The 24,262-nt window shown below is 56.7% G+C and overlaps 7 protein-coding genes across 7 annotated transcripts; 3 read left to right on the forward strand and 4 right to left on the reverse strand.

Annotated features, from left to right (window-relative positions):
* Window positions 1-209: 209 nt before the first annotated feature.
* On the reverse strand, window positions 210-992 carry LY79DRAFT_593240 (uncharacterized protein; the record flags this gene model as incomplete). The annotated part of the gene is made up of 3 exons (XM_060561526.1): window positions 210-469; window positions 556-671; window positions 913-992. 3 exons carry the CDS (start codon window positions 990-992, stop codon window positions 210-212), a joined length of 456 nt encoding a protein of 151 aa, XP_060410057.1.
* A 6,816-nt stretch (window positions 993-7,808) lies between these two features.
* Window positions 7,809-10,544, forward strand: LY79DRAFT_582919 (TBC domain-containing protein; the record flags this gene model as incomplete). The annotated part of the gene is made up of 1 exon (XM_060560294.1): window positions 7,809-10,544. One exon carries the CDS (start codon window positions 7,809-7,811, stop codon window positions 10,542-10,544), a length of 2,736 nt encoding a protein of 911 aa, XP_060410058.1.
* A 917-nt stretch (window positions 10,545-11,461) lies between these two features.
* LY79DRAFT_593242 (ubiquitin-conjugating enzyme) lies at window positions 11,462-12,093 on the reverse strand (the record flags this gene model as incomplete). The annotated part of the gene is made up of 2 exons (XM_060561527.1): window positions 11,462-11,941; window positions 12,070-12,093. 2 exons carry the CDS (start codon window positions 12,091-12,093, stop codon window positions 11,462-11,464), a joined length of 504 nt encoding a protein of 167 aa, XP_060410059.1.
* A 2,905-nt stretch (window positions 12,094-14,998) lies between these two features.
* On the forward strand, window positions 14,999-17,317 carry LY79DRAFT_523663 (breast cancer protein; the record flags this gene model as incomplete). Its single annotated transcript, XM_060555562.1, has 2 exons — window positions 14,999-16,926; window positions 17,008-17,317. The coding sequence occupies 2 exons, from the start codon at window positions 14,999-15,001 to the stop codon at window positions 17,315-17,317; spliced, it is 2,238 nt and encodes a 745-aa protein (XP_060410060.1).
* A 216-nt stretch (window positions 17,318-17,533) lies between these two features.
* On the reverse strand, window positions 17,534-19,046 carry LY79DRAFT_565876 (sterol desaturase family protein). Its single transcript, XM_060558770.1, has one exon. The coding sequence runs from the start codon at window positions 18,604-18,606 to the stop codon at window positions 17,587-17,589; it is 1,020 nt and encodes a 339-aa protein (XP_060410061.1). The 5' UTR covers window positions 18,607-19,046; the 3' UTR covers window positions 17,534-17,586.
* Window positions 19,047-20,096: 1,050 nt separating this feature from the next.
* Window positions 20,097-22,996, reverse strand: LY79DRAFT_366073 (uncharacterized protein). The gene has a single exon (XM_060552784.1). The coding sequence runs from the start codon at window positions 22,833-22,835 to the stop codon at window positions 20,214-20,216; it is 2,622 nt and encodes an 873-aa protein (XP_060410062.1). The 5' UTR covers window positions 22,836-22,996; the 3' UTR covers window positions 20,097-20,213.
* Window positions 22,997-23,435: 439 nt separating this feature from the next.
* Window positions 23,436-24,166, forward strand: LY79DRAFT_365987 (uncharacterized protein). Its single transcript, XM_060552781.1, has one exon. The coding sequence runs from the start codon at window positions 23,580-23,582 to the stop codon at window positions 24,060-24,062; it is 483 nt and encodes a 160-aa protein (XP_060410063.1). The 5' UTR covers window positions 23,436-23,579; the 3' UTR covers window positions 24,063-24,166.
* Window positions 24,167-24,262: the final 96 nt, after the last annotated feature.

The raw sequence follows: 24,262 nt of genomic DNA on the forward strand, positions 1-24,262 counted from the left end.
GGAAACATTCATTGAGATGGATATACGAAGTCGGATCATCACCAAAGTGGGATGCGAGACGGAATGTGTTGGATGGCAGAATACTCATCTCGTCATCTATTCTACGAGTTGACGATGAATGAAGGCGTCACAACACTGAACTGATGTCGGCGAGATACAAAAGACAAAGACGATTTCTAGTAAAAGAGGAAGACGAAAGAGAGGCGCGCTCACTCGGCATCGCCGCCAGCAGCAACGGCCTTGGGGGCGTCGCCGTTGGTGGCGGCGGGTGCGTCGACGGCCTTGACATCGCCCTTGGCGGGGGCATCCTCGACGCCGTTGGCAGTCTCCTCCTCATCGGCCTCGGCCTCCTCCTCTTCGCCGGCGGCCTCTTCGGCTTCCTCTTCCTCTTCGGCAGCCTCCTCGGCGTCGGCCGCGTCATCCGTGGCCTCTGTCTCGGTCTTCCGCTTCTTCGATGGAGGAGCTTTGTCTGTAGTGACGACACGTTAGCTTGGCCTTCAAGCAAGTTCGAAAGCGTCTGCGCCATCAGAAGAAAAACTGCGGCACCATACGTACCATTTACGCCGTTTGCTTCAGCATCTTCCTCGGCGTCGCCCTCCTCCTCTTCTTCTTCCTCCTCCTCCTCTTCCACATCGTCATCACCCTCCTCTGCGTCTTCCTCAGACTCGTACCTAGAGCGCAAGTCATGTCAGAACCGGTCTCTTTAGGTAGGACAACGGGGAGCTCTCCATCAGGAGCCATGGCCACTGGTACCCGTTATAAACCGGGCGCATAGCCGCGACGGCATCAGGACACCAGGTGTAACTGAAGCATGGACGCGCAAACGAGCTGAGAGTATCGAGGAGCATGACTTTATACTCCCTTCTCTCCAAGGGACTTGGGCGCGAAGCAAAGGTCGGGGGGGGGACTTACTCCTCTTCCTCTTCGCCGTCGTCGTCGGGAAGGGAAACAAGCTCCTCCTCCTCCTCTTGCTTTCTCTTGCGGGTGGACATGTTATAAGAGGGTCTCGGTGGGTTCAATTGGGTAGAACAAGGCGTTTTGAAAAGGGGTTTTCAGTAGAAAACTTGCAGGAGATGGAAGGGAAAGAGAGAGAGATGTAGGAGAAGCAGAAAGAAAAAGAGAAAGTTGGGGGGCGGCCAGAACGAAAGGTAGGTAGGCCGGCGCAAGGAAAGCTCGGGGGGAAGGACGGGGCCAGCCTAGAGGTGGGTGGGTGCGTGTCGATTGGTGGTACCTCTCTACACAGTAGATGCGCAATGGGTGGGCGAAGAAGAGTAAGAGGAGAAGGGAGTGCGCGTCGGTGGTGCGGTGCGGTGCGGTGCGGTGCGCAGGCAGAGCGAGAGGGAGAGGGCGGGAGAGAGAGGGGGTGGGAGGTGGTGGTGGAGGAGGAGGAGGAGGAGGGAGCTCCCTCTCAGCTGTGTGGTGTGCGCTCTGCCATACCGTTTGCGAGGGAACGTGTGCGAGGCAGATCCAAAGCCAGAGCCACGGCCAGGCGAGATAGAGCCAGAGCCAGAGCCAAAGGAGCAAGTATCGGACCAGGCTCTGAAGCTGGCCCGGGGACAAGAACTGGGCGAGGAGGGACCACCAAGATGGCAGAGGGTGGCTGGGGGGGGAGAGCTTCGACTCGAATGACTGGGGGCTCCGGCGATTGGACTGAAGACGGGACGACAAGATGGGGGGAACACTGGGGGAGATGTGAAGTGTGAATGAGAAAGGAGGGGGCGTGAGCGCAAGAGTCGGGTTTGGTAGAAGATCCAAACAGGGATTCCAAGTTGTCTGCTTGATCGAAGGTCGTCCTTGGAATGTAGTTGGTCACCAAGCGAGAGAAAGCTCGGACCTCTCTGAGGAAGAGAGCAGCAGCAGCAGCAGCAGCAGCAGCAGCATCATCATCCCTGTTCGGAACTTTGCGTGCAGCAGCGCAGTAGCTCAGAATCCACACCAACACAAACAGCAGCAGCAGCAGCAGCAGCTCCAAGTTGGGAGAAAGACAAAGCTCCGATGCCTTGCCGCTGCTGGGCCTGGTCTGCCAAGTAAAGTGCCTCCCCTTCCCCAAGCCCCCCCCGTCCCTTCCAATTCGCTCCCAGTTGCTCTCTGTGACTGAAGCTAATGCCCCTGTGTGAACCAAGAGCTCTGAAGCTCTGGCGACCGAGCAGGAGCTGAGGGAGCCAATGGGAACCCTCCCCCACTAGCATTAACCCGCTCTGAACACACCCTTGGTGTGACGGAGAAAAACAGGATAACGGACTGGCTGCTGACGTGATCCTACTCGGAACGGGACGCCATGAGCGTCATCACGTGCGCTAAAGCTCTTCCGTCGCTTGTACGAATCGCGCTCGCCTTGGTGAGGTGCCTGAGGTATCTGACTGCACTGGCAGCTTTGTGTACCTCGGTAAGCTGGCCCTGTGCCGCTGACTGGACAACATATGCCCTTAGAGGCTGGAGCCAGCTTCGTTCATCGACAAACAGGGAAGTATGAAATGAGCCGAAACGAAACGAAACGAAACAAAACGAAAAGACGACGAAATAGCTCAAATTGATCAAGCAGAAAGAGTCAATACTAGGGAAGGACCCTAAGGAAGACGGAACATCAGCGGTTATCAACTAGGTAGTATCCGTACTTATGCAGTATATCTCCAGGTAGAGGGAAGTTGATTCGATATTCCATACAGCAAAAACAGAGGTATCGACGACGAGAAGCTCATCCAGCTGAACAGAGTTGGCTGGTGCGTAGGCAACGAGCAATGGAGTGACTCCACCTGCTTTTATTTAGAAAAAAAAAAGGAAACCCCCCCCCCCCCGGTGTGGCCGGGAATGATTCACGTCGGGAGTGAACGAGTAAGGCCACGCCATACCGCGTTTGACGCGACCGCGACAGCCCGTAAAGTGAAATATCCATCAGGACACAGAGTCGTTGGAAATTTGGCGGCAATCCTGACGGTGTTAGACATGCTGTCCATGTTTGGTGGAATCGTCGAGCGAAGACCCTGGCTATATGCTAACCGCTCGGGTTTGGTGACCGGGAGTACGAAGAAGAAACCATCTCTTTCTTGGTGGTTCATTGTTGTTGGGCTGCAAGTCTAGCTGCTTTGAAGTTTCTCCTCATAGCCGGCCCGCCTGAGGGAGAGTAAGACAACGCCGATCCAAAAGCCGGAAAAGGCTGACATGTTGATGGTAAGAAGCAAGGGAAAGACAAGCATAAGAGAGAAGAATAACGCCTGGGGCCGGGACAGGCCGAAAGATAAAGATATGTGCTTCCTTCTGCCGTTCTGTGCTCCCCGCGTCATCCAGACAACCAGGGCTCGCTCCCGAACTTGGTGTTGATTGGCCTAGCGTGAAGTCATACCGAGAGGCAGTCTACTCCAACCTTGGTTGGCACAGCCGTGACACAGAGGGGGAAGGGGGATATGGAGGCTAGACTTGTCCATCGGACGAATCACCAAAAGAGCATGCTGGCGGAGAGCGTCGATGATGCCGAGTTAACTGTGGGTTCTAGGCGAAGAAATAGCAAGTTCTGGTCAAGTTATCGTCTAGGATCATCTGCCGACCCATACAGTTGCGTTCGTAGCTGGGCAAACGAGCGATATTTGGGCGGACGCAACAAAAATGTTGAAAGCGGGCGACGGGTTACACGTTATGAATGCCTTTCCGCAAATATTGTACTGGGGTCCATCATCGAGATCTGCCGGTCGGTCGTAACGACTGGCGAGGAAGACGGGATGATGCATGTCCGCTGGCCTCGATTTGCACGACAACTATCTAATTGGTATCCGCCAAATCATGTTGGCCTCTCCGGCCTCGTATCTCGGACTTCTTTGCTTGGAAGTGTTGCGTCAGGAAAAGTCGTACGATTCCCCCTTGGGACGCGAAGTCAGTAAGAAGGGCCATCGTTGGCAGAAGAGGCGCAAATTCGAGACTGGCGGAGGACGATCCCCGCAGCCAGCCGTCGAAAGCAAACGGACTCAGAGAGAAACAGAGCATCGGAATAAGGTCATGGGAAAGATTCATAAGAAACAACAGCAACAACAAAAAAGAAAAGAGAGACAAAAAGAAAAAAGGCGGAGAAAAGAAAGCAAATCACAGGGTGCTCTGGTCGACAGCGGGAACTGGCGTAAAATGTGTTTTCTCCCTTGAAAAGAGTAAAATCGACCGGCGGGACTGATTGGGAAGAAAGAAAATGACAACAGCGGTTCTTGAAAAAGGGAGTTTCGGTCAGTCAGGATCGGAACCGGCCCCCCGATCCGGGAAATTGAAAGGTCATTGGGCAGTGGAGGAGGAGGGCTCTTTCGGGAATAGCTTCAGGCACCAGGGGCATCGTGTATACTGCTGAGTAGGTAGCTGACCATCCGTACCAGGTGCTGGGCTCTGCCCTCCCTCCCCCTGAAGCTGTCCCAGTGGGAAGGGCCGCCAGCCAGGAGGTCGTGGAGGCTTTGCTGCGAGTATCCCTGCAGGCTGCGGTGCCGGCCCATCCTCCCCTGCAAGTGGCTGCGTTTGACGTTGGGACGACGTGGTTGGGGGCTACAGCCTACGGAGTATCCGTACAGGCCTATCATACCTAGGTCTTGTCTGCTCTGCCATGCTCTCTGTCTGCCATGTTTCTGACCTCGAGACTCTTGGAAGTTGCTGTATGTCGAGTGTACTAAGGAGGTCCGTGACCCGAATCCCCTGTTTTCGCAGCTCCAATGCGTCGACGGCTGACGAACGCATCAATCATGATCTGCGGAGGTCGCCGGCTGTTCCGCTTCCTGCTCTTGTCCCGCCGAGTCTTTCCCGTGCCACGCAGCCAACCAACTTGCAGTCGTACTCGTCAGTCATGTTCTAGTACATGAGGGGTTATCGGTGGGCGTCCCAGATGCCCATACCCATGCTGTGCCTAGGCAAGGAGAGATGCTTTATAGTATAGGTAGTATAAGAGGTACCTACCTAGGTAGGCAGACTAGTAAGTAATACTATGTATCCGTAATGTGCAGAGTATTACCGGTATTGGGCTTGGGTGCAAGGGAGGCGGGAAGCCCGCTGGAGGAAACATGTAATACGTAGTAGTAGTAGTAGTAGTATGGATACATGTAGGTACCTGGAAAAGGGTGCGAGATTGCGGGAGGGGCCAGGTACTCTACCGGGGATCATACATAGATAGGCCGAGTTGGTGGAATTTGCTTCTCGAAGGAAGAAACGGGGGTATGGCCAGGAGGCGGTGGAGAACCGTGGATGTGGGGCCACCATCCGGGATAGGATACACGAGCTGACCAACTCGGCCGGACTGGATAATTGATGAGCGCCTGCGGGGAAGGATAGCACCACGGTCCATTGCAGCAGTTGTGCGAAATTGAATGACGCTCTGGACGGAGCGGAGCCGACTCGAATTGACAAGTTTTCTGTTTTATTCTGCTTTCTGTCGTAGTCTGTCAGTGCGTGTGAAAAGCGACGAAGCCGAGGGGGAAAAAAAAAGAGATGGAGGATGGATAATACTGACTCTCGACTCTTGCCGTTTTAATCAATCCATCGCCGCGTCTTCCTTTTCGACATGGGTTCAGGTTGGTGGTCTCATCGGCTTTGGTCTTAGTTTTGGGGCCATTGGATCCGTCCAGTGTTACCCTCCGGAGTGGGTGAACAAGCCGAAGTCAGGACGGACTGCGTTCCTCGTCTTCATAAATACTATGTAAATAACCATGGCGATTTGCGTTTGAAATGCGGATACCCAGCCATATAACCCCCAAGGTATCGGTATATTCGTTCATTCGTACCATCGGTGACCGCTTTGTCGCCTGTTGGCCCGTCCGCCTCACTCACATACATAACATAACATAGTCTTGGGGCAAATCTCGAATCTCGGGATATTGGATTTCCATCTCTGTACCGCCACGTCAGGAGAGAAGGGCAAGCGAGAAGAGCAAGGGGACGGCAGAGGACGATCGAACTGTGTCCAATCTCCTCATCTTAGCCACTCGTCGCTCTCGCCCTCGTCCTTGACCTTTATCTTCGTCTTTGTCTTGTCCTCCTTCCTCGTCATACTTGACATACCTACCTACCTACTTATCTACCTACTTGTCTACCTACCTACCTACCTACCTACCTACCTAGGTACAGTACTTGAGGCACCTATTCTCGGGTGCCTTCCTCCTGCACATTTCCCTGCCGCGCCCGCCAAACCGTGTGCAGAACCCGCAGCTGTGCTGTGCTGTGCTGTGCTGTGCTCACTCGCACCTGCATCGCGTCTGAGGTGCAGTGCCATCCATTCATCCCATCATCCATCGTTGGGGGGGTTCCCTTCCTCTTTCCTTACCGCCTCCCGCCGTCATCTTTGGCGGCTCTGCAATCTCACTTCCGCCTGTTCGTTGGCGTACCTAATTTGGCCGAATGATATTTCTTCCACCTTCCCCATCTTCCTTATTCCTGCCATACCGTCGCTTCTCCCGCTTCACCCGTCTCGGCTTTTTCTCCCCTCAGCAAAGTTACCAACCTAGGTGCTTGTAGGAAAACAACAACAACAACAACAACCACAACAATAACAACAACCACGACCAACACTACCTCCTTCGCTCGGCCACTCTCAACCACAACCTGCTCCTTTGCAATCTGACCGCACGGTCCTGCAACGATCCGCCTGTCAAAAGGTAGCCAATCAGCCGGCCTCCCAAACATCCGCCCGCAGCCATCCTTTCTTCTGCCTCGTGGCAGCGGCATCCAAACATCTGACGCACGAGTCAACCGCCTACCGTATTCGTTTCCGAGACATTTCGGAAAACTTGGCGAACGCCGCACATGCCAAATCCGCCCTCATACCTGCTCCAGATCACGAAAACAGAAGACAAAGAACAAGAAGCAGAATCAGAAGAGAGACGTCCTGTGCTTATAGCCCTGTCCTTCAGCTTGCCGACTGAAGAAGACGTGTATCGCTTGCTGTTTTTGCCTAGTTGGCACGTCCCGAGCTTGAGCCAATGACGACGCCGCCCCCATCTGGGTCCAAACGCTCGCTTCAGTTTTAGTATCTTCATCTGCGACAACAGGTCCATCCCCCCATAAAGACACTCCTACCATCTGCCAACCACCGACCGCTACTTTGGCCCATCCAATCCAATTTTCCTTGGCCGAGTAGAGGCTGGAGGCCCGGAAACTGCCACCACAATACTACGCCGCACCAGCCGGATCCCGCTCCCTTTTTCTTCTTGACGACCACAAGACGACCCTCCTGCATCTGCACCCTGTCTGTCTGGGCCGTCCCCGACTCCTCTGCGTCTCTTGTTTCGCAAGTCTCAACCGACCAACCATCTCAGACGACGCTCATTGACTCACCTGTCGGCCGATCTTTCACTTACAGCTTCACCCCTTACATCCAACCCCTAGTTTGCATGCGCGTGCGCACAAGCCGCCGTCAGGGTGCCACTTCGTCTCCCACGCTCTGTGACGCTGGAAACCCGGCATTCCTTGCTCGACGCAATCTGCTTGTCGCCATTTTCTCACCAACCGTTCTTCAGCTTACTGCATCCTGGCCTTCAGCAGCAAACGGTCATTGAGCCCACTCCGCCTGGCCAACATCCATTGCTCGTCGCTCTGACTGCAACTAGGTTGCTTCCAGACGCATTGCAAGGTTCATGCATATGCCGCAATGGTATCGTCAGGAACGACCTTGAACACCCTACCCTGCACCACCGTCACTTGAACACGCTGTTGTAACACCCGTCACATATACACTTGGCGGCAGATACCTGCCAAAGAAGAAGAAAAAACAACCATTCTCAACGCGTTCTGCGCCAGTACAGTTGCTTGAGTAGTGTTTGCCGCTGCCATATAACGGCCAGAGGGTAGCAATCGACATGACCCTCATGGCCGTGGCAGCGGATTCTGTCCAGCCTGACGCCCAGATTTCCTCGGGAGCTATGGCGGACCAGGACCCCGGCATCAACCGTCGGGGCAGCATGAAGCGTCGCCAGTTCGGTATTTATGCTTCGAGGCGGCCCCATCCGAAACCTATCCCAACTTCCGACGTTCCAGAGCGTCCCGAATCCGACTTCCCAGCAGCCCACTCACAACCCTTGCCCACGTCTCCTCTGCGCTGGGACTCGTTGGCCAACAACTCGAGCAATTTTGTAATGCAACAAAACTCGGCCGACGCCCACGTGCAACCGCTCTCTCCTCGACGTACTCCCTATGATTCCGACCGACATTACCCATCCTCGCCTACGTTCCGCTCGCTGGCTCCGAGTCCGAGCCATGACCCTGAAGACGACTTGAGTGCAGACGAATGGACCAGCAGAGCCGTTGCTCGCTCGATAAAATCCCCGTTTCCCCACGACGACGACAGCCCTTCCTTGATAGACACCATGCAGGTCGACAATTTCTCCCGTCCAAGAGGGCCTAGCATTAAGCAGCCCCTTCAGGACTCCTACCGCTCACGAGCCAATCAGTCTCCTTCAGAACCGCGCTCTGACCCCAACTCGCATCAATATGCCTGGCCGCGGCCACGAGGTCACTCCGGATCTTCTGCAAGGTCGGCCTCGACGTTTGCGTCGCTTCCGGCCGCAGGGGGCGAGTACTACGAACCCCGGGCACCGTCTCGTTTGCGAAGTGCACCGCCTCCGTCAGGCCTCGCCCGCCCCCCACTGGCGTACGACCGTGTCGACAGCGCGAGTTCCGGCTTGTCAGCATACACGCGCGAGGCGCCGTGGATGAGTGGAGAAGACGAGATGAGGTCGAGTTACCGATCTCAAACGACTGCCTCGAGTGCACAGGGAACGTACGTGACGGAAAGAAGCAGTGTTCTCACCAAGAACAGCTCAATCCCATCGCTGTACGCTAACGGGGAGGAGCTTAGTGTCGACGATGTCATGGGTATGTACGAGAAGGGCTTCCGAGACGACTCGAGCCCCGAAGACAACGACGACGTTCGTCCGGTCCCGGCCGCCGAGATCACCAAGCGGAACACCAGAATGCTGGAGGCACTGAGCGAACCACGACCAGTGCACGCCGACTCTTTAGCTGTCCCGACTTCCGACACGATTGTCCGAGATTCGACGGACATGTTCAAAATCTCTGGGTACCCGGCCTCTGTGCCAACAGAGGTTAGCTTGCCCGATGACGATCAGAAGCAGGATGAAAAAGACATGAAGGGCGAGAAGGACGAGAACGAGAAGCGGGACTCTGCCAAATCGCTTCAAAACGACGCGCCGACCGTATCACCGCACATGGACAGTCCCTCGGCCTCCTCTACACAGACGGCCGTGGAGCCCGAGCCAGTCGAAATCGAAGAACCTGGAACGCGAGACCGGTACGGTTTCAAAAAGGCCAACCAGTATATTACCAGACAGCAGTACGACGCCTGGGACAAAGGCTACTCGGAATATCTCGAGAGGCGGCGGAAGAAGTGGACAGCCTTTATGCGAGAGAATGAGCTCATCACTGACCGCCCTGAACGATTTCCTCCCCATAGTGCGAAGGCCAAGCGGTTTGTTCGCAAAGGTATCCCCCCTGAGTGGAGAGGGGCGGCCTGGTTCTACTATGCAGGTGGCCCTGCCATCTTGGCGAAGCACGCAGGCCTCTATGACACATTATTGCAAAAGAAGGCCAAAGACGTTGATGTCGAGGCCATCGAACGGGACCTTCACAGGACGTTTCCTGATAATGTAAAGTTCAAGCCGGCAAACATGGCATCGAAGCCCAACACGGAGCCTACGCGGGAGGGCGAGTCAACGCAGGACGAGAAGGACGAGCCTGAAATCATCTCGTCTCTCAGGCGAGTGCTGCATGCCTTCTCCATTTACAACCCCCGGATCGGCTACTGTCAGAGTCTCAACTTCTTGGCCGGTCTGCTGCTCCTGTTCATGGACTCGGAAGAGAAGGCCTTCTGGCTTCTGAATGTCATCACCCGTGTGTACCTGCCCGGCACGCACGAAATGAGCCTTGAAGGTTCCAAGGTGGATCTCGGCGTCTTGATGAACGCCATCAGAGAGTCCATGCCTGCCGTTTGGGCGAAGATTGGCGACGACATGGAAGCTGACCCGAATGCGGCTCGGCCGGCAAAACCCATAAAGAAGCCAAGGTCGAAGAGAAAAAACCAGCCGAGCATCTCGTCCAACCGACTTCCTCCTATTACGCTCTGCATGACGGCCTGGTTCATGAGCTGCTTCATCGGCACTCTGCCAATTGAGAGTACGCTTCGCGTTTGGGACGTCATCTTTTATGAAGGGTCCAAGACGCTATTCCGCATTGCCCTGGCCATCTTCAAACTAGGCGAAGCCGAGGTCCGGTCCATCTCAGACCCCATGGAGATGTTTTCCGTTATCCAAGCAATGCCTCGTCGCCTGTTGGACGCGAACGCCCTCATGGAAGCCTGCTTCAAGCGTCGTAACGGATTCGGCCACATTAGCCAGGTTACGATTGACACCGAGCGGGAGGAGAGGCGGGTCAAGGTCCAGACGGAACATCAACGGGCGGCAACATACACTAGTGGTGCGGCAGCCAATGGTAACGCTACTGAAGGCGAAGGAGAGGTCCGGAGAAAAGGCACCCTCTTTGGACGCAGGAAGTCGGGTAGACCAGCGGAGGTGATGTGATTTCGGAACGGAAACCACACAGGAAGAGGCAGAAAGTTGAATGCATGCATTGAGCCACGGCGTTTGTAAGGGGGGGGGTTGCATTTTATGGTAATGACTACATGGCATGCGGCACACTTGGCATTGGCGAGCGAAAAGAAGAACGGATATCATTTAAGAAGAGGGCACGGCCGCCACCTTCCCCTCGAGCAGTTTTGGAATTCTGGTGGGGTTACCAAGAGGTGTGTGACAAAGATTGGTTGCCTGATTGGAACCAATTAGCAATGTCTCGTCAAGTTGTAGAAGAGGTAGATGGATTCCATGAAGCATTTATCAAAGGCTTAAATTCTTCTTTTTGCTGTCCAGGACCGTAGATCAACCACGCTTTGCGCTCGCTAGGGGAACAATATACTGAAATCGTGAGGCGGTCGGGCTGTCGGTCACAATGCCGGGAACGAGAGTATGCGACCTCTGGTGATTGTAACTGAACCTCGAATTTGGGGGTTCTGTAGCAATCTAGTCTGAAACCTGTCCCAAAAACACTGTCCATCCCGCGACAGAACATATAGTGCCTGCCTGTAATTCTATCGTTGCGGGCAGCTCTCTAACGATGCCGTCCAAACCCGAGTGGCCACTGCCACACTATTGTACGCTCGAAGCGTCTGTACGAAACTTGAGGGGAAAAAAAAAAAATCTTCCAAGGTCACGAGGGCTGAAGTATCTGAGATCCCCTTCTACCCGCCTGACCCATCCAAACGCCGGTAATGCTCGCCGTTTTCAAGAATCGAAACGCCGCCGTTTTTGGTTGAATTCCCTGTGTGCTCCTGCTCGAACCGTCCGATCCATGTCCGACATGTGTTTCTGTGGTATCGTTGCTCCATCCATGGCCCCAAGGCCCGTTCCACTTTCACTGGCATTGGACAGGTAAGGGGGGATTCTCATTTGGTGCCGGTGGCAGCGGGCTCGGCGACGGAAAAGTTGGGTGTTCCAGATGCGTAGCGGGTGACATACTGCTTGGCCTGCTTCTCGAACTCGGGGCGGTTGTTCTTGTACTCATCGGCAATGCGGGCCTCGAGGGGGTCGTCGGGCTGGGGCTCGGCGAGGAGGCTGCGGAGGGCCTCGAGCACAGCGGCCAGCTTGGTGGCGGGCTTCCAATTCTCGGACTTGAGCATGCCCATGCAGATGTTGCCGGCGGCGTCATTCGTGATGTTGGGGTGGTAGATGCGGGTGGCGAACTTGACGACGGGGGCCTTGAAGGGGTAGTCCCGGGGCAGGTCGACGATGACGGCAAAGAGGCCGCCGGCGTAGGGGCTGTTTTCGGGGCCGGCGATGGTAACGTGCCAGGTGTGCAGGTCGGCGTCGCGGGCGAGGGAGACGGCCATGCCCTCGGGAGGGGAGGCGGTGATCTCGGTGAGCTCCTGGTAGTTGGTTGTGGCGGTTAGTTTCGTTTGATTTGATTTGGGGCTGGAGGGAGGAGACTGGAGAGCAAGACAAGGAAAGGTCGAGGGGAGGCGATGAATGGGAGTATAGGGGGTGAGCGGCATACCTTTGCGATGCGCTTGCTGGCCATGATGGGCGATGTTGGAGGAGTTGGGAAGCTTTGCTGGTGTCCCTCAAGGTTGGGAGCTCTTGATGGGCAGAGTAATTGGTGGGTCGGTAGCGGGTCTGGAGCTTCAGGCCGTCGTTGAGCAAAGTGAGGACCTTTGGAAATATCCTAGATGCGACTGCTATGGTAGCTGAGTTCGAGGGACTATGTATTTCGTCGCGATGCCAACGAAAAGCTGCGTTTTTGTGGTTGGTCTTGTTTTGCAGGAGGAGGAATGGGCTCGCCGTGTAGACCGCCGATGGCGGGGTAGCTGCCTTTAAGGCTCTGGTGGGGTGAGGTGAGGTCACATCCGCAGCAAAGGCAGTCGCTGCCCGCGGTCTCTTGAAAGAACAGCACGGAAGTGGGGCAGGCGTCAAGTAGTGACAGAACCAAGAAACATCTTCACATCTTGAGGGAGGTCAGGCTCGTTAGTCAATTTCCATACGAGATTGCGCTGTATCTTTGATAGCATATACCATTCAACCAAAACCCACAACTCTTTGTTTGTTACGGGCAATATACAGCCGAACCCACTTGATAGGAAAGAGCAGGTTGATTACTTTTACTTCTGCTTCAAGCCAACAGGCCATTCGGAGCTTGGGTGAGGAGGAGTAACAGGTTTTTGGAGATGACGACGCCCTCAAAAACAACAGACATTTTTGCTCTTGGGTTGTCAGTAAAAATCCCAAGAATGATTCTCCAACCGCCCTCCTTGGCTTCGGAAGAAGAAGCTGACAGGTCAGTTGCTGCAACGTCTAGCAACGCATAACACAACAGCAGGCCACGCCAGTTAGCGCAGCCCAACTCCGTAGAGACCTCTGCCTCCCCCCCGGCAATAGCTGTCGCTCACCTCCAAACGAGGGCACTGGACACGCGAGCCAGCGCTGAAGTGGTTGCGTGGCTTGTTTGCGAGCCACCAATGCAGCCTGGGATACGGATACCCAGTAGCTGCCTACCGACGTAGTAGTTCAAAAGAGAGACGCTGCCAGCGCTTCTGCCTGCAATGCAAGATGCAGGATTCAATTAGCGGGTGATCTCTTGACTAGGGCTCCCGGGCCTGCATCCTTTGTGATGGCCACCACCCAGCCTCTAGAGCTATGCTGCTAGCTAATTACCCAGGAATGGCCTCTGATATGGAAGAGGCTTCGAAGAAGCGTTTCAAACCCGTAACACCAACACGTGTGTCGTCTATCAGCCTCGGCACTCCCTTACTGTATACACCAACGGCCCATTAGAACCAGGTCGGCACGGCACATTCCTTGTGAGGCGAGGTTCAGGCAATCATCAAGGTGGCTGGACGATGGACAATGAACGGGTAGTAGCGTATGTCCGGGATTGATTGGCAGCAACCGAGAACCCCGATAACCCCGGGGTTGGGTTCCTCCTCACCGCCCGCAGCGATGGCTCAAGTGATCGATTGGACGACACAGCCACTATTACTGCTGCACCCTTCGTAACTTTTGTCTCTCTCTCATTCTCACTAGGAGTCCCTAAAGGAATTAGAAGAGGGTCCAACCCGAAAGCCTATCTATCCCTACCCTAATGTCTCTCGATAGCGAAAGAAGGGGTTCTGTTCAACTCTCGTCAAGCCTATTTCCCCAAATTGTGCCTTTTCAGAGATGCTCAGCTCTCATAGCTACGTCAACAATCGGATTAAGGATGACATCCGCCCCTCAACACATCCTACCGCCTTCACCTTCAACACGCACACACCCACACACTCTTAACCCAGCCCCCACAACACACGCATCATATCTCCATCCCGTCCGCCAAACCCCGTCCCATCGCTTGTCCGGTTGACTCGCCGGCGCATAACCGAGAGAGGTCCTTAGCTCTAGTTCTAGGAACCCATCCGAGTCCATTCACTTGACCGCCGCCGCCGCCGCCGCCGCCTAAATCTCTCCCCCCCTTCGTGCCCCGCGCCACGCAGTAAGTAAGCAAGCACACAATCGCAACTAGGCCTTCTTCCTTCATGCCCCGAATCCCGAATACGTGTATCCCTAGTTCGATGAGCTGTACACACTTGCGCACATACGCACCCGCATCTCTGACCTGACACCACCACCACTCACGTCAACTCAATCCCCTTGCCTGTCAATGACGAACCTTGCGAACTACCGGTACTCGTCTGTCTAACACTACTTGTTTCTCCCCGCCTCACAGACTCTTCAGGACGGTGTACCCCTGACTCTGTTTAACCGGTGCTCAATCGTCGTCGCTTACCTTGGATCCCCCCTCCCCTTACATGTATTTTTACCATACCTTGACCTCACTCTATTCCTAAGCAGTTTTCTCACCTTCATTGCTAACCTGACAACTCGTCCTCCACCACCACCACCACCACCACCACCACCACCACCAGCCGTAATTTCTTCGTCATCTGCAAAGCCTGCTTAGCATTCCTTCCCCATGGTACCTATCACGTCAGTAAAGACATTAACGGCTTTTAGCTCCTAACGCTTCCCCATCCCCCTAGTCTTCAGCTTCTAGCCCTACAGTACTTGGCTCAGCCTCCCCGAGAGCCATTTATCGCACCTCGTGCCCAATTTAATTCCACTACGGGTAACAACGACCACGGTGAAGCTCCAGACAGATCCCCTTCAATAGCCGTCACCAGCTACGAAATCACTCTCGCCCATCGGCAACCCAGCTTCGGATCCCCGACCCGTGTTTCAGCGCGCTGCAAGTCCGTCGCCTGAGATCCACGTCTCTCGTCAGCAACTCGCCGGAGCACTTCCGGTTTCCAGTGGTCCTCGCAACTCCGACGCCCCGACTCAGGCGCAGAAAAAAAAAAAAAAAAAGAAGTCGAGTCTCACGATAGCCTATCTTTCCCTCACTCGGGACTGACCACGCCTCAAACACTCACTTCAGCCTCGTCATCTTTGTCACAATGAGTAGACTGGGGTCGTGGTTCCGCTCGTCGGCCAAGGGGAGTAGCAGTGCGAGCCCGGCCTCGTCGTCGCTCAACCTCTCCTCCAAGGAGTTGACCGCCAAGGAAATGGCCGATATCGAGGAAGCCATGGTTGCCGCAGCTCTCATCATGAACGACGACATTGATGGCGCCGAGGAGCGTCTGCGGAAGGGCGACTCAGCCTTTCACCAGTTAGGCTTGTCTATGACGACATTTCTCCGCTCTGTCCTCGGGTTCGAGAAGGAGGTCATGAACGAGGCCTCCAAGCGGCTGGCCGACACCGAGGCCAAGGCATGGGCGGACTACAAGAAAGCAGAGCGTGAGGGCCAGGCCTCGAGTAGCAGAATTTACCCGCCAGGGACCGAGTTCCTGCTCATCCACGCCGAGTCGCAGCTCATGTCGGCCGTCGTTGCCGTCCTTCACGAGAGCCTGACCGAGGCCCTCAAGGGCTTCTACAAGCTGCGCAAGGCCTTCGTTACCCTCGACGGCATCATGCTGCAGGAGGCCAAGGCGTTGGAGAAGGACAAGGGGAAGGCGGACACGCCCCCGGGCGAGGAGAAGATGCCCGGCAGCTTCGACGACCGGGAATTTGCCGACCTGGGCCGCAACGACGACAGCGACCTGGAGTTCGTCGACGTCGGCGAGGTCCCCAAGTCGGAGACCGGGACGCCGGTGGAGAACAAGGCGGACGGCTTGGCATCGGCGACTCCGGCTCGGGAGCTTGCCGCGCTCGACCTGAACTCGGGCACGTCGACACCCTCCGGCGACGTGAAGCTGGCGCCTCTGCAGGTCTCATCTCCCATTGCTGACGACTCGGAGACCGACTCGGGTGTCTTCTCCAACCCCGTGGACGCCTTTATCCATAGCGGCGCCAACATGTGCTTCGGTATGCTCCTCTTCATGCTCAGCATGGTTCCTCCCGCCTTCTCCCGCCTCCTCTACGTCGTCGGCTTTCGCGGCGACCGCGAGCGCGGCGTACGCATGCTTTGGAAGAGCACGCAATTCGACAACCTCAACGGCGCCGTGTCGGGCCTGATCCTCCTTGGCTACTATAACGGCATCATGGGACAGGCGGACATCACGCCGGCCGAGCTGGATTTTGACGCAGACGCCGAGATGGTCGGGTACCCGGCCAAGAAGTGCGAGGCGCTGCTGGCCTCGATGCGGACGCGGTACCCGGACTCGCGCCTGTGGCGAGTCGAGGAGTCACGCGTCCTGGCGCAGCAGCGCCGGCTCGCTGACGCCATCCAGCTGCTCACCACAGGCCAGGAGTCCAAGATGCGGCAGGTGACGGCGCTCAACTGCTTCGAGCTGGGTCTCGCCGCCATGTCGCACCAGGACTGGGAACTGATGCAGAAGACGTTCCTGAACTGCCTCGAACTCAACGATTGGAGCCACACGATGTACTATTACATGGCCGGCTGCGCCGAGCTCGAGCTCTACCGCGACGCGTTCCACAGCGAGGAGAAGGACGAGGCCGAGATGCGGAGGCGGAAGAAGAAGGTCGAGGAGCTGTTCCGCAAGGCGCCGACGATGGCCGGCCGGAAAAAGTTCATGGCGCGCCAGCTGCCCTTCGACACCTTCATCACCCGCAAGATCCAGAAGTGGGAGGACCGCGCTAAGGAGTTCAAGGTCGACCTGGCGGACGCCGTCGTCGTCAGCCCCGCGCAGGAAATGGTCAACCTGTGGAACGGCACCAAGAGGATGAACGATCAGGAGCTAAACCAGGCCATCAAAGGCCTGGCGTGGGAGCGGTGCACTCTGCCGGCCGAGGCCCTGGAGAAGGTCAAGAACACCCCGGATGAGGCTTCCATCCGGTCCATCTCCCTGGCGGCCATATACCGGACCCTCGGACGGTTCGAGGACGCGAGGACTATTCTTCAGAAAGAGGTCCTGAACGCAGACAGGTAAGCCAACTCGCTAGGTTTCCTCCTTTTTTATTTCCCCCAGCCGGGGACGAAGGTTAACCGAAGCTAACAATGTCACAGAGCCGCGTTCAAGGGCACAACAAAGGACGAGTACCCGATGCCCATGGCGCACTACGAGATGGCGGCAGTAGCCTGGTTCGAGGGGTGCCAGCCGGAGAAGCGCACGCCCGCGGCCGACGAGCCGACGGACGCCGAGGGCCAGGCCAAGGCCGTGGAGGACTACCGCAGGAAGAAGACGGACGAGTGCCAGGAGTGGCTCGACAAGGTCGTCGCGTGGGAGGCCTTCGTCTTCGACGCAAGGCTGGGCATGCGCGTGCAGTCGGCGCTCGAGACGCTCAAGTGGTTCAAGAAGAAGAACGCGTGGGCATAGACGGTGCCATTCTTGCTTCCCCCTTCCGGGAAATATTGGGCATCTACAGCTAGAGAGAGAGCCGTCTTGGGGCGCATCAGGATCCGGGTCGACATGAATAGGAGCGATTGAGTGGGTGCAGGCTTTTCGATACATATACATACATACATAGACGTGCTGGCTACGGGGTGGGGGATATCTTCGGGAACACATAAAACAAGCAACTGCATTTTCCAACGTCCAGGTCAAAGTATTTTATTCGCAACAAAACGTCGCGAATGCCACCCCCTTCAAGCGTTCTTCTTTGTTTTGCGGCTTCGGCCCTTTGTCAAGTCCTGGATCCCGTCCTGCAGGAACTCGGCCCCGTTGCTGGCCGCCCTTTCCCCCCTTTCTTTGACGCGGTGCTTCTCCGCCTCGGCGCGCATGTCGTCGATGACGTCGTTCCCCTGGCTGGTCCCATGCGCCCAGTCCAGCACCCCCCACGCGCCGTAGTTGCCGTTCCCCCTGCCGGCGTAGTGGACCGCCGTCCGGCGGGCGATGCCCCCCATGACGATCCCCGGCACGATGCTGTATCCGGACATGGCCATGGTCTCCTCGACGGTACAGAAGCCGACGAACAAGAAGTACGTGAGCAGGTGCGGCCGCAGGGCCAGGGCGGGGAGGAAGACGGGCGCGACTCGGTGTAGGAGGAAGGGGAGCGGGTGGTCGGCGAAGAGCATCAGCGAGAAGGGCGGCGCGGCGCGGGCGTGGGCGTAGGAGGCGTGCAGGTTGGCGACGCGGGTCAGGGCTGAGCGGCGGCTGCCGCCGCGGCCGTGTAGGACGCGCGTATGGAGGTAGTAGGTCAGGACCTCGCGGGCGGCGATGAGGGAGGCGAGGTGCTTCAGGAGCTGAAAGGGCAGGGGCAGGGCGGTGGAAGCGCGGAAGAGGGGTTCGGGAAAGTAGGAGGCGTAAGCGAGGCTGATGCCGCCCTCGACGGCGGCTGACAACGCGAGGTTGAAGATGGCCAGGAGCAGGACTCTAAGGAGTGTGGGGCCGTGGGCGGGCGGGAGGGCGGAGGCGCCGCCAGTCTTGATGGATCCCGCGATGGAGGGGACGAGGGTGTCGAAGAGGAGGAAGACGAGGGAGGGGACCAGCCAGAGCATGAGGCGGATGGCGAGAACGCCGACGAGCTGGACCTTTAGGGGCCCGTGGGACAGAACGAGGGTCGTCCAGGTCATGTAGAAGAAGAGGAGGTTGAGGGAGGTCGTCCATGATGTTATCGAAGGCGCGAGGAAGTAGGAGACAATCGGGAGAGAGAGGAGGATATCCATGGTGGTGGACTTTTCAGCTGGTTGGCTCCTTGACTCGTGGTGTTGAGATGAGACGGGCCGTGATGAGCGGAACGAGTGAGCTGGCAGTGGGTGAAGAGGACATCAGTGAGCCGCGGCTGCTGGAGGAGAAGGGGACAGGTCAAGGACGAGGAGTCGATTCCGCCAAAAACCAAGCCGCGACAAAAGATGCTACAGACTCGAAGGAGATTACATTGTCTTCACGACAGGGCTGGGCCGTTACACATTGTACAGGACGTGGGCAAACAAGCATCGAGGCGCACGTTGGCAGCCATGACGTAGGGCCCGTTGCACGGGTGTGAAGATAGCGAGTGCTCCGTCCCACATGGGACTAGCGCCAGAGCTGTACCAAACAGGAAGTCTCTCCCAAGCTTGATGTACCGGGCACGGCCAGCTTCACGAAAAGCAGCATTCAAGACGCACGCACGGATTGTTTCGATTCTTGTGCATGTGTAAAACGTCGCTAGAGCGCATTGTCCTATCCGCGCACGGCCGGCTCTGATCCCGCCCGACTCGCAGATGAGGGGGAGGAGGCCCGCCAAACCCGGCCTCGACCGGGCCGGAGCCGAGAGTGGCCCTGACCCACTTAGCCAGTCTGGCTGTCTTACAAAGAGCTCTACATTCGGTCACGCCGAATACATTGTTGCTCAGGTGCATATGAAATCCAGTCGTGATTTCATTTATGGTTTGGGAGCGAGAAATAAAACATCGAACGAAAGGAGAAGCGCTGGTTACGCTAAGAGATAACCAGACGTAGCCCCCATCCGCAAAACCACCTTGACCTGTATTGGTTGAATGACAGTAAGTCATCGACGAGACGTCCAAGTCTACCATGTTCCAACTCGTCGGTTGTTACGAGTGTCTACCTGCCCATGTCTTATGCCGAACCCTAGCTGCCGAGGTGCCGGGATCTTGACCTGTGAGAACCAGTGTGTATGCGACCCTTCATGCCCGAGCATCGTGTGACTGCCGTTTCTAGACAGCTGAGGTTCCTCTGTTTAAACACAGTCACATCAGTGATGCAACAATCTCGAAGGCCACTCAACCAATTCAAGGCCTCTATCCGGGAGGAACAGCATATCTCGAAGTCCACAAAGGAGATCGTATTAACATATTACTCGACGTCTGCCCGCGACCTTGCATTGCGCGCGGCAGTCTAATCTATATACTGTATGCAAGCATTCGCAAACACCATGACCAACACTCTTCGTGAATCCTTCCGGTCTGCACCCGGTTCTGGTCTTCAATCGCGGTTTCGCCTTCCCCGAAGCTCGTCATCAGGGTACGCCTGCCTATCCCAGCAAGCTTCCTGGCGGGCCCAACGCCGATGCTGTACAGAAGTGGTATTTGATACATAAGAAATCATAAATGATCGCCATCTCAACATATTGTGGAACTCGCCCCCTATGCGGGTATATACCAAGGCGCAGGTCAAACCGTGAATGGGTAAAGATCATTCAGGCAGGAAAAAAAAAAAAAAAGGAAAAAAAAAAGGGGGGGGGGGGGGGGATTGCCGAAAAAATGGACCGCCAAGAATATTCGAATCGCCGCTAATTACCAACAACCACTGCAAAGGATGCATCTTCCCATTACCGCGTGCCAGTTTTCCGCCCGCGGTCGTCCCTCTTCGTGGCACGCAGCCAGTCATCCCATTCCTTGCTAATCTCCAAGAGCACGGCACCCATGACGCTGGCACTGGCCATTAGACCGTGACTTTCGCCTTCGAGAATGCGGACTTCGCACCGCTTCATCGTCTTCCCGAGCCACTTGACGTTATCAACTGGCACGCGCGTGTCACGGCTGCCGTGATGGATCACGACAGGCCGCGTAATGTCAACGTATCGGAAACCAATGGTATGTCTGCGTTCCAAGCAAACCAGCAAGTCGACAGCAGGGTTAGCATTTGTTGTCGCCAGCTCCCAGATGGCATGTGTCAGCCTGGTGTCGTAGATGGACTGGCGCTCCTTGTCCACCATCGCATCTGACGCGGCTGTCAGGATCTGCGCATTAGCGCTATAGTGCTCCTGCGCTGAGGCCGCGCCGTCCGGCCGAACCCTATCCATGTTCTCCATTGCTGTCGGCGTCGGCCTCCCCGAGGCATCTTCGGTCGGGCTAGCGCGGTCATACATGCCCATGTTTTCCTTGTCGGGGTGAGCGTCTCGGCCCGTCGCCGGCGTGGACTTGCGCTTGCTTCGTCTGGTGTTCTTGGGCAGCGAACTGGTGATGGAACTGCTCGTTGCCGACATGAAAGAACTGTTGGCGGCCTTCAAGAAGGTCGCGGGAAGTGCTCGTAATATCCGTTGCGAGGTCGGGATTGCATTGGTCGGCGGGAGCGCCTGCGAAGTGCCGAACACGTTCATCTGCGAGGGCGGGATCCACGGCGCGAGCAAATGGATCTTACCACGGATGTGCTGGGGCATGCGTAGAGCAGTTGCCAGCGCGTAGATGGCGCCGGCGGAGTGAGCAAGAATAGAAAACTTGGTAATCTTCAGAGCCTGGCAAATGGCGTAGACGTCGTCGGGCCAGCTGAGAGGCGTCGCGGTTCCATCAGCGTACGGTTCGCTGTCGCCCACGCCGGGCCTGTCAGGGGTGATGAGGCGCAACTTGAGCGTCAGTGCGAGCTCGTCATAGAATCCCGTGATATATCTCGTCAACCCCATGCCTACGCAGCAAAAGACAGCAGAGCCGTCGGCGTCTCCCACTTCGGAAAAGGAAATGACTCGGCCGGTCTGTGGGTGCCGTATTTTTTGCGATAGACGGGGCGAGCACAAGTACGACTCAACGGCGTCGTCGATAGAGTCTGCACTGCGTGGGCGCTCGTACCCGGTGGGCATGCTGTTGCGAGTGTCTGGTGATGCAGCCGAGCTGTGTGTACCAGCCGGCTCTTCTCCCTTGGGGCTCAACGGCTGCGAGAGCCGTTTTAGCCTGGAACTGCTGCGCTTCATCTTGATGCCCTCGCCTGCGTCCGGTGGATCGCGTGCTGATTTTCGTCTGCTTCGGTCAGCAACCAGTTCATCGCGACGACGACCCTGAGCAACAGCGGGGAATGGCGCGCCATCCTCGATATCCTCCTCAACCAACGGTCCCGTTGTTGCACGCAAATCTTCGGTGTATCTACCCTGGAACAGTGGGCGGCTAAAAGACCTGAAAGGCGTACCGGCCGAGGCGCTGACCAAATCATTTTCCGACGCGTGGCGAGGCATGTGTTTCGGCCGCGATGACTTGCTCGTCGATTTCTGCTCCTCTGCCTCGAATATAACGTCGTTGCTGTTGACGCTCTCTCTCTTGGATCTAGAGGACCTCACCGATCCTCTCTTCGCGTTGGACCCGGTCTTGGAAAGGGACGAATCGCGGGCGGGTATGTGCCTGGGACTGGTATCTGGATCCAAGGTCGGGGTCGGGCTCGCCATGCCGTGCCTGCGGGGGCGTTCTCGCGTGGGCGATTCCGGGCTGTAAGTGGCCTCTTCCCGGATGGGTGTCTCGGCGAGGAAGGGGTCTGGCCGAAGGGTTGCCGCTGTGAAGCTGCTGGAACTACGTTCGCCAATGCTTAGGCGCTTCTTTTCTTCCTTGTCTCGTAGTCGCTCCTTGGAACTCATGTACATCAAGCCCTTGTGACTTCTACCCTGCTTCCTGCCCCAGCTGTCGAACGAGCTTTGCCGCCTGAGTTCGGGGGTAGGCGCAGCACCGCGTTCTATCGAAAGATTGCCTATACTGTGGGCATCATCCCGCGATCCAAGTGAACCTTTTGACGAGGGTCGCGAAGCACTCCGTAGAAGGGACTTGATACCACCAGAAGCGTCGCGAGTAGGGGATTTGGGAGCGGTCAAAGGCGACAGGCCAGAGGGTGGCTTGGAGGTCTTGATGACAGGCGCGGCGGCGGGAATTTCGTCAAAGGGAACGTCGTTGGTTCGGAGGTTTTCAATCGAGGGTTGGTAGGCACCGTAGTCGACCCCAAAGCTGCCTTGGCGAGGGGATACGGCAGGGGGAGAGCTCGGTCCGCTGTACTCGAAGTGCTGGTCGGCCGGTTCAGATATGACGGAAAGGCTGGTGATTAAGGAAGAGATGACCTCGGGCGAACCGGGAACAGCTTCGGCGGAGCGTCGGGACGAAGATGAATGTAGACGCCGATGTGGATGAGGTTCGGGAGTTTGGAGGTTTCGATAGCGGTGGGGGATGGGGGGTATTGGTGCGGAATCATAGTCGTTGTCCATGATGACGAGGGGGGGGGCCGAAGAGGGAACACACACAGAAAAAAAGGAGGGAGGCGGAGAATCGACCTGCAGACGACGCGCGGGCTGCAGGATGGCACAGGGGCCAGCTTCAGGATTCAGGAGAGAGGGCACGGCACGGTTGCTGGACAAACTGGACTGGCGCGGCGGGTAGCAGCAATCGAGGAGTGCAAACTGCAGACGAAAGTGCACTGCAGGACCGAGTGTCAGCGATGGAGTGAGCCGGCGAATGGGTAGTCGTGTACAGAGATAGTACTCTGTACATACAAGCAAGGTCGAGGAGAGGGCCCGGGAGAGGATGAACGTGACAGGAGCGACTGGGAACTGCTAGGCCAGGGGACTAGGGGCGACCGCGGACCCCTCCCTCCCTTACAGTGCTCGGATCGGGATGCTCGATGCAAATGCACCACGCGTAGCAAGGCAGGCGTTGTTGCTTCTGGAATCGGTCGCAAGTTGCAATTGACGTCCGTCCGCCAGCACCGGGCGGCAAAAGAGCCAAGTCACAACCAAATGCAAGGTTGATGCAGGGACGTGGTGTGACGGATTGGACGTGCGAAAGGGGGTGGGGGGGGGGGGGGGGGGGGGGGGGGGAGTGAAAGGAGCGCTGACCCACGAGGGAAGGGAGGCTAGGTGATGTAGGAGCGACGAAGGCGAGGGCGCGCCCAGCATCTAGCGTCAAGTGTCGGGCGTCGTGTCCAGGAGCAGCAAGGTTGGCGGGGCTGGGAGATGTTCAGGATGACACCAGTAGCAATTGCAGCGGCAGCGGCGTCGCAAGAGCGAGGTAGCTGCAAGGTACCGGGAGTCAGCAGTGCGGAAGCCGTCCAGGCGAAGGGTATAAGGGAAGGAAGATATGGGTTTTGGCGGGCTCGTATGCAATGCGTGGCTGCAGCTGCAGGCAGAGAGAAGCGGAGCGTATCCTCGGCAAATTGTCTCGACTTGTCTCGACTGCGCGCGTTGATCGACCGAGATAGTCCGGACCTCATGGGAAGGGGGGCAGGGGCCGTGCTTTCTGTTTCTCTTGTTTGGGCAAAGGGAAAGGCATGCGATGCGGCCTTTTCCTGTTGTTTGGTGTCTCCGTTGCGCTGGGTCAAACGGCAAAGAAGGGAGAGAGGTAAGGAGTTGTCTGGGTGCGCGCGCGCGCTTGTGTGTGTGTGTGCAAGTGCGTATGTGGCACACTCAAGTTGCTCGGGTCTTTCTTGTTTCGAGTGACTGACAGACAGGAGGAACCGGAATCTTTAGGGGGGTTATTTCCTTCCTTTTGGCTTTCGCTGAATTAGGGATGGACTGGATGGAGGGAGGGTCTGGCCGAAAGGAGATGTGGAGGAAGGGGGGAATGGGAGGTCGGATGGGGAAAAGAAGGAAGGAAATTGTTATGGAAGCTGCGGATAAGCGCAACCAAGAAAGACCCA

Source organism: Colletotrichum navitas (assembly GCF_030913465.1).
Source record: "Colletotrichum navitas strain CBS 125086 chromosome Unknown LY79scaffold_74, whole genome shotgun sequence".
NCBI lineage: Eukaryota > Fungi > Ascomycota > Sordariomycetes > Glomerellales > Glomerellaceae > Colletotrichum > Colletotrichum navitas.

What these genes read in the sequence shown, in the direction of transcription:
- LY79DRAFT_565876 (XM_060558770.1), bottom strand. Translation starts at nt 18,606, where the DNA reads ATGGATATCCTCCTCTCTCTCCCGATTGTCTCCTACTTCCTCGCGCCT.
- LY79DRAFT_366073 (XM_060552784.1), bottom strand. Translation starts at nt 22,835, where the DNA reads ATGGACAACGACTATGATTCCGCACCAATACCCCCCATCCCCCACCGC.
- LY79DRAFT_365987 (XM_060552781.1), top strand. Translation starts at nt 23,580, where the DNA reads ATGTTCAGGATGACACCAGTAGCAATTGCAGCGGCAGCGGCGTCGCAA.